Below are 12,850 nucleotides of genomic sequence, written 5' to 3'. Positions count from 1 at the left end.
TGTTTGTAGGACCTTCAGGCTTCAACCAAAAAATCAATCATTGCAATTATTTTTTAGTCATTGTTCTTACCGAATTTATTTTTTTCTTTCAAATTTAGCTTTTATTTTAGTTATCTATTCAAATTTCTTTTAAATTCACCTTCTATCAAGGGTTTTCTTTACTAACTTGAGAAGTCACACAAGATTAGGAGATAGATTTATCCTCTTGGCAATTAGATAATTTGATTCAAACATTCAAATTTTGGAATTATATTATAACTATTTTAGCCGACTTCTATTCCACTAAGTTTCAATTATTCACATGATAACAATATTTATTATGTAAAACATAAGAAAATAAAAAAAATTATAAACAACATAATTTATACATTTTAATAATTTTTTAAAAAAATTTCAATGCCAAAATAATACTTATTAATATTTGTCTATTTAATATTGATCATCCATGACACTACTTTGAAGACTTATCATTAGAAGAATAAAATATTACGGTATCCCTCAGCCGCAGCAGCACACAGGTTCGTAGTTCGTACCCGAACCTACCCAAATTGTGGGACCCATTCGCAGAGCGGCTTTAGCATGCCACATAGAACAGCTCACACGTGGCGTCACTGTGAATCCTTAGCTGTCGACAAAGAACAGAACAGTGATGAGGTCGAAGTTGGTAATTACACAACACAGGCACACCAACAACAACTACGTGGACGCCACTCTCCCTCCTCCTACCCCCTCCTCTTTCTTATAAATCCACCTTCTCCTCTCTCACCAACAACCCATCACACCACACGCCCTCAGCCGTCGCTCTCTCTCTCTCCCCCTTGTTTGTTCCTTCCTACTCAGTCTTGGTATTGTGTCTGCAACTTACGCGACAACCCTTTTGCGATTCGAATCTCTTTTAAGGTTTTAACCTCTTCAAAATTGTTACCATTTTTTCTCACAACCCCGTGGTTAATAAGCCACTTCACCCAAATCCGGATCTTATTAGAGCAATAATAAACCCAGATCTGTTTCTTTTAATGTGAAAAAAGCCCCAATCCTTCTTCATTTTCTTTTTGGATATATTTCTTTTCTATTTTTACTTTTTCTATTTTAGGCGGTTGTAAGTTGTAACAGAATCTGGACGCTGAAATAAGAGTTCCCACTTCCCACAAACACTCTGAACATATTAAGAATTATTATTGTTATCGCAAAAAAAGAAACCCCAACACCAACAACAAGGCTTTTCCTTTTCTTTCTGTCTTTCTTTTTTTCTTGTTGTTGTTTTCTTTAAGTGAACAATGTCGAACGCGGTGTCGTTTACGCTCCCTTCTCTCAACAACCCTCAGCTAAACGCTCTGAATAGCCCTAACAAAGCGCGTCTGCGCCTCGGCCTGAGAAGCCGGGTCGTTGCGTCGTGCATAGAGAGGAAGAGGTTTCTGGGAACCCGGTTCCGACCGATCGGGTCGGACCGAATCCGGTTACTTCAATCGTGTCGGTTGCCGAAGCCGAGGGTGGCGGTGCGGTCGGCATTCTCGGCCGTGCCGGAGAAGCCACTGGGGCTGTATGATCCGGCGATGGACAAGGACTCGTGCGGGGTTGGGTTCGTGGCGGAGTTGTCAGGCGAGAGCAGCCGCAAAACGGTGCGTAGCGGGTTGGGTTGGGTTTGGTTTGGTTTTTGGTGGATGTGGTGTGGCGTGGCGTTTATGAATGAAGGTTAAATTGGTTTTTTTCTTTTTCTCTAATTTATCATTTATGTTCAATTTGATCTTTTTAACTTTTTAAATTGATTCAATTTCACCTTTCATCTAAATTAAACTGACATTTTCCAACACAGTTTTTTGTTGCGTTGTCTATGAGTAAAAAGGAAATGTGTCTTAGTGATTCATAGACAAAGAAGTCTCTCGGTGATTGTTGTCTACGAATAAAAAAGAAATACATATTTTGTTTATTTAATTTTGATGGTAGGATTAAATTGAATCATTTTTAAAAGATTAAATTAAACTACATCAAATTGAATCTCCCAAATAAATTAGAGGATATAAAAATTAATTTAACCATGACTTAATGAATGAATGGGGTGTGATTGTGTGTGTGCGTGCGCACTGCAGGTGACGGACGCGCTGGAAATGTTGGTGCGGATGACGCACAGAGGTGCATGCGGATGCGAAGCCAACACTGGAGATGGTGCCGGTATTCTTGTGGCCCTGCCTCATGCCTTTTACCAGGAGGCACGTTTTGTTCTTTGTTTCTTTTTAATTTACAAAATATCTTTCGGTATGTGCTGTTTTTGTTCGTGTGCGTGTGTTTTTATATATAAAAAAATGTTTATTAGATTTTTTGTTGTTGTAAATGTTAAGGGAGAAAAGGAAGAGGGTTGCCGGTCGTGGGTTCGATCCTCACTAATATTTGTTGATAAAAAATAGATTTTTTTGTTGTAAATATCTTTCTGTATTTTTTGTTCTTGTTTAATTAGTGTTCTTATGAAAGTATGTTCGATTTTAGTTTCGATTGACGATGGCTTAATTTACTAATTACTTGCTTATGATTGTTTTTTATTATACTTTTAATCCGTGAAATAATTAATGTTTTTTTTATAGCGATTCAATTATAGGCATTAACTGTGGATGTGTACTATTTTCTTTCTTTCCTTTTGTATTCTTCTTATTCTTTTGATGATGTCTGCCGTTTTATTTTTTTTCCTGAACAATATTATTATTCGTAATTCATAAATAATATATTATTAATTATTATTTTTGTTATCATGGAAAGGAACATATTTTTCCTCTCAATTTCTGAGACCATTGAATTTGAATTATTATCTACTAAATAGTTTTTCATTAACTAAGGGGACTAGGATCGAATAGAGGGTGTGAGTTATTATTAATTCCTTCTATACATCTTTGATTTCTATGATTAAAAAGAATAGTTTTTCATTAGCTTTTTTATGTTTTCCTTTCCCCTAGGGGCTTTTATTTGAGATTAGTACGTGCTGCCGCTATAACTTTTTAGTTAGGTGGAAAATAAAGAGTAATTAATATTTAATTGCATTACTGTAAGTTCTGTTTGATTCATGCCTAAATCTATAGCCTCTTAATAGATCATAAAATCAAGAAAAATGTATTTGATATATTGTGACCTGTCTTTAGTATCTCTCCCCAGTAATGGGTTTGCCTTGTTGCAGGTTGTAGATTTTGAGCTTCCTCCACAAGAAAAATATGCAGTTGGCATGTTTTTCTTGCCAAAGTCAGAAAAACGAAGGGAGGAAAGCAAAAGAATATTTAGTAAGGTAATTCATTTGTATTAGATTACATGAGATTACATCTTGATATTATTCATCATATTGTATTTATTATTAGAATATTCTATTTCTTATTAATCAAAAATTGATTGATCATGTAATCAATTATTGATTCCATTTCTCTATTATAAATAAGATCATATGTGTGGTCTTAAGACACACAATTACACAAATAATGTAATATGGTATCAGATTAGGGTTCGATCCTTCCTTTTTTTTTTTTTTTCTGTTGCGCAGTTTTCCTTCGCAGTGAACAGTACTGCACTGCGCTGCTGCCCTTGTATGGCAGCCTTCCCGACGCCCTTTTGCTGGTGAATAACTATGACCGCCATCGCCTACCTTTGATGACCCTGATGCTGCAATCACATAGTCGTCCGTCGTCACACGTGCCCCCATGTGTGGCAACTTTCTGGTGTGCGTACTTCACGTGCGTGCAATAGAATGGCATGTGAAGCAGTTTCAGGCGACCCTTCCCTGCCCTCTTCAGCCTTTGAAGACCTTACTCAGCCCCTATTTGGCTGCTTTTCATACTGTTTGGCTCTTGTTTGGTTTTGTTTGGCCCTGTTTTGGGTTTGTGTTTAACTTTGAGTCTACCCTTTTCTTCTTGATGTCCACACTGCTCCTTTGGATACTCTACCTATCGTTCCAACCCCAATCGTTGTCAATGGCTTTACTCCACCACCTCTTATCATCTATCAGCGGCGACCATGACAACCGACGGTTGTACCTGCTGATCCTCTAACTTCATCTTTTGCCACAAACGTCTCTTGCACATGAGCTTCCCATTATTGCCTTACGCAAAGGTATTCAATCTTCTTGCAATCTTGACCCTTTGTATGCTTGCACTATTCAGTGTCACCGTTTATCCCCTTTATATTTCTCTTTTATCTTCTTTTTGGATTCTGTCCATTCCTAAGTCTACAGGTGATGCCATGACTGATCCCCATTGGCAACAAACAATGTTGGATGGATGAAATGGCTGCTTTACATGCTAGTGGAACTTGAGAGCTAGTTTCCTTGCCTCCTAGGAAGACTATTGTTGGTTGTTGTTGGGTTTATACGGTGAAGGTTGGACCGGATGGGAATATTGATCGATTCAAAGCTTGTCGGGTGGCTAAAGGCTATACTCAAATCTTTGGCCTAGATTGTAGGGATACTTTTTCCCTTGTGGCCAAGATCACCTCTGTTAGTCTGTTTCTTGCTATGGTTGTCATTGGTCATATGGTTGCCATTGGCCATTGGCCGCTTCACCGGTTAGATATAAAAAATGCCTTCCTACATGGTGAGTTACAAGAAGAGGTTTACATGGATCAACCCCCAAGGTTTTACTACTTCTGGTGGATCTCACCTTTTTTGTCGCCTTCGATGTTCCCTTTACGACTTGAAGCAGTCTCCTCATGTCTGGTTTGACCATTTTAATTTTGCATTACTTCTATTTGGTATGACTCGCTGCGAGGCTGATAATTTTGTGTTTTCACTACATTCTCCATCTGACCTGTGCATTTATCTTGTTGTCTATGTTGATGACATCGTCATTACTAATGATGACTTTGTAGTATCCGCCGACTCAAATCCCATCTGCACAACCAATTTCAGACAAAAAACTTGGGGCCGCTCAAATATTTCTTAGGCATTGAGGTTGCTCAATCCTCTTTTGGCATTGTTATTTCCCTGTGAAAGTATGCTTTGGATATACTTACGGAGACTGGCATGCTTGATTGTTGCCCTAGTGATGTGATCCTTATTAGGAGCGGATCGTTTGGTACAGGTCACAGAATCGGATGTCGCCACTTCCAGAGATGGAAGATAAGTCAGGGGTAGACGCCACAAAGGTTCAACCTTGATAAGTTCGGAATTGGTTTGATAAGGAACCCAGGGAGAAGCTCTCACGAATATACAAGGTATTTTCTGAAAAATGCCAGAAAGTCCCCTTCCTTCAAAATGAGTTGAATACATATAGTGTACCATTAAATTGCTAAATTAATTGAAATTGGTGCAGCTGAAAAGATAGGATTCAGCCACCAGTTTCTATAATTACAATTACAAATAGAAAATGTTGGATATGGGCCTTCAAATTAGATTGGGCCTTAAGCAATCAAGATTTTTGGGAGTGCCTCTGAGCCTTCGTCCTTCTCCACTTGGGCCTTGTCAAGTATGGCTGCCACCATTTGTTGGAGGGTATCCTTTGACTGTTTGGTCCTACCCCTTGTCATAGGTCCCTGTATTTGGGCAGCTTTGGGATTCTCATCAGATGATGTGATCCTTATTATTGGCGGATCGCTTGGTACAAGTCACGGAATCGGATGACGTCACTTCCAGGGATGGAAGATAAGTCAGGGATAGACGCCACAAGGGTTCAACCTTGATATATCCAGAATTGGTTCGACAAGGAACCTAGAGAGAAGCTCTCACAAATACACAAGGTATTTTCTGAAAAATGTCAGAAAGTCCCCTTCCTTCAAAATGAGTTGAATACATATAGTGTACCATTAAATTGCTAAATTAACTGAAATTGGTGCAGCTGAAAAGGCATAGAATTCAGCCACCAGTTTATTTAATTACAATTACAAATAGAAAATGTTGGATATGGGCCTTCAAATTAGATTGGGCCTTAAGCAATCAAGATTTTTGGGAGTGCCTCTGTGATGCAATCCTACCCCGCAAGGGCATTGGATAGAAAACTCCAAGTAGATTGGGCCAGAGATGCAAGAGAAGGCCCTAGGGTTCTTATGAGTCTTAGGGTAGATTTCGGGCCCATGGGCTAAGTACGAGCTCACTTATCTTTGTAAATATTAGATTAAGGTTTCATTATTTTTGGGCCTTGTATTTAAGGCTCCATAATGTAGGTAGGGTACCCTAGAAATATAGGATTTTTCAGCCCTTGTATTTTAGGACACCTAGACTAGTTTTTGTATTCGGGATAGTTTTGTAATTTCACATGCACTAAATGGATATTTGATGTGTGTGGTTGGAAATAAATTTAATTGAATTGGTAGAAGCCAAATCCAATTAAATTTTAGAGGGGGAGGTGAGCATTTGCTTACTACACCCCATTGTCACATCTTATAGTCAAACTTTGTGGATGTCCTTCATGCTTTTCATGCCTCATGACACCTAGGCACACTTAGTGGAGAATCTTGGAATTGATCTTGGATTAGTGGGCTGAACCATAACTAAAATTCACTAATCATAATTAGTGAAATTTTGGCTCCAAAGTTTGGCTCCACAAATTCAATTTCAAATTCAAGTGAAATTTGAAGTTCCCTCCAATTTTGTGTGACACTTAGGCTATAAATAGAGGTCATGTGTGTGCATTTTTTTCAACTTTGATCATTTGAATATTAAACTTCAGATTTCAAAGCTCATTTGGAGCACAAAATTTTGTGCTCTTCTCTCCCTCTCCCTTCATTCATCTCCTTCTTCCTCCAAGCTCTTATCCATGGCCTCCTATGGTGGTGAGCTTCTTCTAGACTCATCTTCTCCTTGAAGTGGCGTCTCCTCTCTCTCTTCCTTTTCTATTCCGCTGCCATTCATCTTCCAAGAAGCAAAGGAATCCATTGATGAAGAAGATCCTAGGCCTACAAGCTCCAATGGAGCTTGCACCATGTGGTATCAGAGCATCTTCATCTAGGTGATGTTCTTTTGCTTCCTCTATCTTTTTGTTCGGTGAATTCTCTTTAATCCCTTGTTCTGCATATTATTCTCCATGTATATCCTCCATTGTCTTGTGGTTTGATGCTGTTTAGAGTAGATTCAAAAAAAATAAACCGATTAAATCTTAGATCTACACTTGTTCTTGCATTTCTATGGTTCAAATTTTGTAGATCTACTCTTGAATCTTATTTTTGTGTTGATTTTAGGTTCTATCATTTTTCATTCATAATATTCTTGTGCTGAACCTTAGATCTAAATTTTCTTCCAAAATATTGATTAGAAAAAAAAATACAAAAATCTAAGTGTAAATCACTTAATCCATGTTGTCTTAGAGTCATGTTTAGTCATAGTAATTGTCACATTATGTTCTAAGTTTGTGTTGAATTTTTATTTTGTTGATTGAATTCTAGATACATTTGTTCATGTATTCTTGTCATTCTTAGCCTATCTTTTTGAATTTTGAGTCTAATTCATGCATGTTATTTAGTTCATAACATGTTCTAAATCAATTCCTAGAAGTAGTCTTGTTCTTGAACTTTTTTTTGTTTTCTAAGTTTCCTACATGATGCCTATGATGAAGTTGAGTTGTGGTGCTGAGATGTGGCTGGATTTGTGAATCAAATAAATCTTAAGCTCTCTTGAATTGTGTTATTCAAGATAATTGAGCATAAGCAAACACAAATTGTAGCTATCCAAGCCTTAAGCAACATAAACACTACTCTTGATTTCTAGGTTGAAATCGCTGGTGCTGGCAGCTTGAACATACAAAATTGTATAAATTACTGGGAATTGGTCACTACGAGTTTTGAGCTGAAATTTTTACTAAATTTTCTAGACATCTGGAAAAAATTATAAAAAAAGAACCAAGCGATTTGGATTAAAGGAAAAAATAAGAAAAATCTCACAAGTTGGCAGAAAAATCAGTGTCCAGGAAAAAAAAAAGTGAAAGGAAAGTGTGCTTGTTGTTTTGGCTCAAAATTTGTTCTATAATTAGTGCCTATTTTATACCAATCCTAGTTCTGAAATTTCAATTGAAAATTATTGTGAAAACAAGTGCCAAAACTAGAGGTTTCTTGAGTCTTTTTTTTTTTAGAGTTTTTCTAATCTACTCTAGAGCCATTCTAGGTTTCTCTTTGAGTCCTAGCTTGCTTTTTTGTGCTTTTCATTGCTTTAATTGTTGAATAATCCTTGAAAATTTGTCTTGTTAAAACTCTATTGGTTTAGCTTTCATTTCATTTTTTTTTGTCTTTGGTTATTGCTTGTCTCTTTGTTTCCTTGCTTGTGAGTTGCCATATAGGGAATTGGAAAGGAGGATTGATGCCATATCTTGAAGAATTTGAGTCAAGAAGCTAGGGGCCAACCACCTTAAGAGCTATTGGACTAAGAAGCACTCCAAATTGAGTGAAACACTAAAGAGAGAATAGCCACCACAATTGAGGACTTTTTTCTTTGTAATTTTGTAATTAGCAATTTGCTTTGTTTTCAAATTTTGTAACAAAAAGGCCTTTCATTGGAAGTAAGTTGGGAGTCTCCGCTAGGTCACCCTACTTCCATTTGTGTGTAATAATTTTAGGCAATTTCCCCTTAGGATAGTGAGTGCTTTGTTGGGAACCTTAAATGAGGTCATCCAAACACTCTTAGGATCCGCCTAGTTTGCATTTCTTGCACTTTAATTTCTTACTTATTTTCATAGCTTATTTCCTTTACGCTCCATTGTCAAACCGCCTAGATAGCTTGCCTATTACCAATTAGTTTTTACCTTATCTTTCACACCTCTTTTAGTGTTATTTTGGCTAGTTTCAACCATAGTTTCTTTTACCTTTTGTTTTCAAACCCCCAACAAGAAAGAACCATAGCTTAGGAATCAATATGAGTCTTCATTCTTCATCTAGTGTTAATGGTGAGGGTTCTACTCCTAAGGACCCCTTGTATAAGATATTAGATGAGTTGAGATCCCTTAAGTTGTGGAAAGAAAAACAAGAGAGAAAAGATAAAGGTAAAAAAAGAGTAGAAAAAATAAGTCAAGATGAAAGAGAGAAAATAAGAGAGGAAGAAAGAAGAAAAATAATGAAAGAAATGAAAAGAGAAAAACATGTCTCCTATAATAGTCATAACTCTTGCAAGAGCCTAAGTAAAGAACTTCGTGACTATTATGAAGGAAGGCATAAGTCACATCTTAGACCTCACTCCCATAGGAGAGAAAATGAAAGAAAGCCTCAAGAGGTTAACATTAAACTCCCATACTTCCATGGGAAGGACAATGTAGAGGTTAATTTAGATTGGGAAATAAGGGTAGAGCAACAACTTAAAAGGAAGTCTACTTCAAAATCTTATGGCTCTCACTCTTATCCAAAGAAAGACCAAGGTCAAGGAATCTTAGGGGTGAGACCTTCTAAGTCCAAAGATGATAAGGGGAAGACAATAGAAAAGAAACCCCTTAAGGCTAGTATGCAAGAGAAGACTAGCTCCATGAAGTGCTTTAAATGTCTTGGAAAAGGACACATTACTTCTCAATGCCCCACCAAGAAAACCATGATTATGAGGGGCCAAGACATTTATAGTAGCCAAGATGAGGCTACTACTTCACCTTCCTCTAGTAAAAGTGAAGAAGCAAAAGGGAAAGAATCTAGTGAAGAGATCTATCCCCAGGAAGAAGGACAACCTTTAATGGTTAAGGAGGAGTGTAAGGAGGTAAGTGTCTCCTCCAAGAGGTTAGCTAAGAAGGAAAGACATTTTGAAATAAAGACAAATATTAAAGAAATTTCCCTTCTTAGACAACCTCCACATTTTCTCCTTTGTAAAAAGACACTTGTTAGCATTGTCACATCTCTTAGGCTTGAGTTTATTCCTCAAGTAAAGGAGTTGTTGGATGAGGGTTTGGTTTGCAAGAGATTAAATTCTTGTGCTTTGTTGGTGCCCAAAATAGGTATTATTAGGCACCAAATCCCTAAAATAGGTGGTGTGATGAATGCTTTGGGTGGTGCAACACTCTTTTGTAAAATCACTCGTGCATCCAACATCTTCATGATTTGTGTACATAAGGACTCATTAGGTAGGTTTGTTCTTATTTTTAGTTTCAATACAAACTTAGGCACTCATATGGGACACCTTAGGTTTGTCATACTTTTTGGTAGGAATAATCAACATGAAAATACAGAAAAAGGTATGTTCTATTGCTTTACTTTTCTTAATTTTTTAAATTGTGATCAAGGGGTGCCCATGAACCCTAAGAGAATAAAGGTCATTCCTGAGTGGCCCACTCCACCAAGTGTAAGAAAAATTTGGGGCTTCCAAGACTTAACAAACTTTTACAAAAGGTTTGCCCCATATTTTTCTATACTTGTAGCACCACTCATTGAGTTGGTGAGGAACCATGTTCCTTCATGGGAAGATGCCCAGGAAGCTCCATTGGAGCTTGTAGGCCTAGGATCTTCTTCATCAATGGATTCCTTTGCTTCTTGGAAGATGAATGGCAGCGGAATAGAAAAGGAAGAGAGAGAGGAGACGCCACTTCAAGGAGAAGATGAGTTTAGAAGAAGCTCACCACCATAGGAGGCCATGGATAAGAGCTTGGAGGAAGAAGGAGATGAATGAAGGGAGAGGGAGAGAAGAGCACGAAATTTTGTGCTCCAAATGAACTTTGAAATCTGAAGTTTAATATTCAAATGATCAAAGTTGAAAAAAATGCACACATATGACCTCTATTTATAGTTTAAGTGTCACACAAAATTGGAGGGAAATTCAAATTTCACTTGAATTTGAAATTGAATTTGTGGAGCCAAACTTTGGAGCCAAAATTTCACTAATTATGATTAGTGAATTTTAGTTATGGTTCAGCCCACTAATCCAAGATCAATTCCAAGATTCTCCACTAAGTGTGCCTAGGTGTCATGAGGCATGAAAAGCATGAAGGACATGCATAAAGTGTGACTATAAGATGTGGCAATGGGGTATAGTAAGCAAATGCTCACCTCTCCCTCTAAAATTTAATTGGATTGGGCTTCTATCAATTTAAATAAATTTATTTCCAACCACACACATCAAATATCCACTTAGTGCATGTGAAATTACAAAACTACCCCTAATACAAAAACTAGTCTAGGTGCCCTAAAATATAAGGGCTGAAAAATCTTATATTTCTAGGGTACCCTACCTACATTATGGAGCCCTAAATACAAGGCCCAAAAATAATGAAACCTTAATCTAATATTTAAAAAGATAAGTGGGCTCGTACTTAGCCCATGGGCCCGAAATCTACCCTAAGGCTCATAAGAACCCTAGGGCCTTCTCTTGCATCTCTGGCCCAATCTACTTGGAGTTTTCTATCCAATGTCCTTGCGGGGTAGGATTGCATCACTCTGGGCCTTCGTCCTTCTCCACTTGGGCCTTGTCAAGTATGACTGTCACCATTTGTTGGAGGGTATCCTTTGACTGTTTGGTCCTACCCCTTGTCATAGGTCCCTGTATTTGGGCAGCTTTGGGATTCTCATCAGATGATGTGATCCTTATTATTGGCGGATCGCTTGGTACAAGTCACGGAATCGGATGACGTCACTTCCAGGGATGGAAGATAAGTCAGGGATAGACGCCACAAGGGTTCAACCTTGATATATCCAGAATTGGTTCGACAAGGAACCTAGAGAGAAGCTCTCACAAATACACAAGGTATTTTCTGAAAAATGTAAGAAAGTCCCCTTCCTTCAAAATGAGTTGAATACATATAGTGTACCATTAAATTGCTAAATTAACTGAAATTGGTGCAGCTGAAAAGGCATACAATTCAGCCACCAGTTTATTTAATTACAATTACAAATAGAAAATGTTGGATATGGGCCTTCAAATTAGATTGGGCCTTCAGCAATCAAGATTCTTGGGAGTGCCTCTGAGCTTTCGTCCTTGTCCACTTGTGCCTTGTCAAGTATGGCTGTCACCATTTGTTGGAGGGTATTCTCTGACTGTTTGGTCCTACCCCTTGTCCTAGGTCCCTGTATTTGGACAGTTTTGGGATTCTCATCAGATGATGTGATCCTTATTAGGGGTGGATCGCTTGGTACAGGTTACATAAATGGTTGACGTCACTTCTAGAGATAGAAAATAAGTCAGGGATAAATGCAACAAGGGTTCAACCTTGATAAGTACAGAATTGGTTCGACAAGGAATCCAGAGAGAAGCTCTCACGAATACACAAGGTATTTTCTGAAAAATGTCAAAAAGTCCCCTTCCCTCAAAATGAGTTGAATACATATAGTGTAGCATTAAATTGCTAAATTAACTGAAATTGGTGCAGCTGAAAAGGCATAGGATTCAATCACCAGTTTATTTTATTACAATTACAAATAGAAAATGTTGGATATGATCCTTCAAATTAGATTGGGCCTTCAGTAATCAAGATTCTTGGGAGTGCCTCTGGGCATTCGTTCTTCTCCACTTGGGCCTTGTCAAGTATGATTCTCATCATATGATGTGATCCTTATTAGGGGTGGATCACTTGGTATAGGTCACGGAATCGGATGACGTCACTTCCAGAGATGGAAGATAAGTCAGGAGTAGACGCTACAAGGGTTTAACCTTGACAAGTTCAAAATTGGTTCGACAAGGAACCAAGAGAGAAGCTCTCACGAATACACAAGGTATTTTTTGATAAATGCCGAAAAGTCCCCTTGATTCAAATTGAGTTGAATACATATAGTGTAACATTAAATTGCTAAATTAACTCAAATTGGTGCAGCTGAAAAGGCATAGGATTCAGCCACCAATTTATTTAATTACAATTACAAATAGAAAATATTGGATATGGGCCTTTAAATTAGTTTGGGCTTTCAGCAATCAAGATTCTTGGCAGTGCCTCTGGGTCTTCATCCTTTTCCACTTGCACTAGGCCGTGGATTACTATATGAAGGCAAAGGCAATGCCAAGATC

The 12,850-nt window shown here is 37.8% G+C and overlaps 1 protein-coding gene across 4 annotated transcripts in view; it reads left to right on the top strand.

Moving 5' to 3' along the window:
- The first annotated feature begins 565 nt into the window (after window positions 1-565).
- The window catches only part of LOC100784900 (glutamate synthase [NADH], amyloplastic), a 28,570-nt gene continuing 16,285 nt past the window's right edge, over window positions 566-12,850 (top strand). The window contains exons 1-3 of one of the 4 annotated variants that reach the window (XM_041012977.1): window positions 566-900; window positions 2,088-2,207; window positions 3,161-3,265. In XM_041012977.1, the coding sequence (XP_040868911.1) occupies window positions 580-900; window positions 2,088-2,207; window positions 3,161-3,265 (546 nt within the window). In that variant the 5' untranslated portion in view covers window positions 566-579. Of the gene's footprint in view, window positions 1,693-2,087; window positions 2,208-3,160; window positions 3,266-3,358; window positions 4,081-12,850 lie in introns of those variants that run through there. The other 3 variants (XM_003553791.5, XM_006603993.3, XM_006603994.4) reach the window with 3 other exon arrangements.

The sequence above is a fragment of the Glycine max genome, chromosome 19, assembly GCF_000004515.6.
Source record: "Glycine max cultivar Williams 82 chromosome 19, Glycine_max_v4.0, whole genome shotgun sequence".
In the NCBI taxonomy this organism is placed as follows: Eukaryota; Viridiplantae; Streptophyta; class Magnoliopsida; order Fabales; family Fabaceae; genus Glycine; species Glycine max.
Note: the sequence above shows the minus strand (reverse complement) of the source record. Positions and strands in the feature narration are given on the sequence as shown.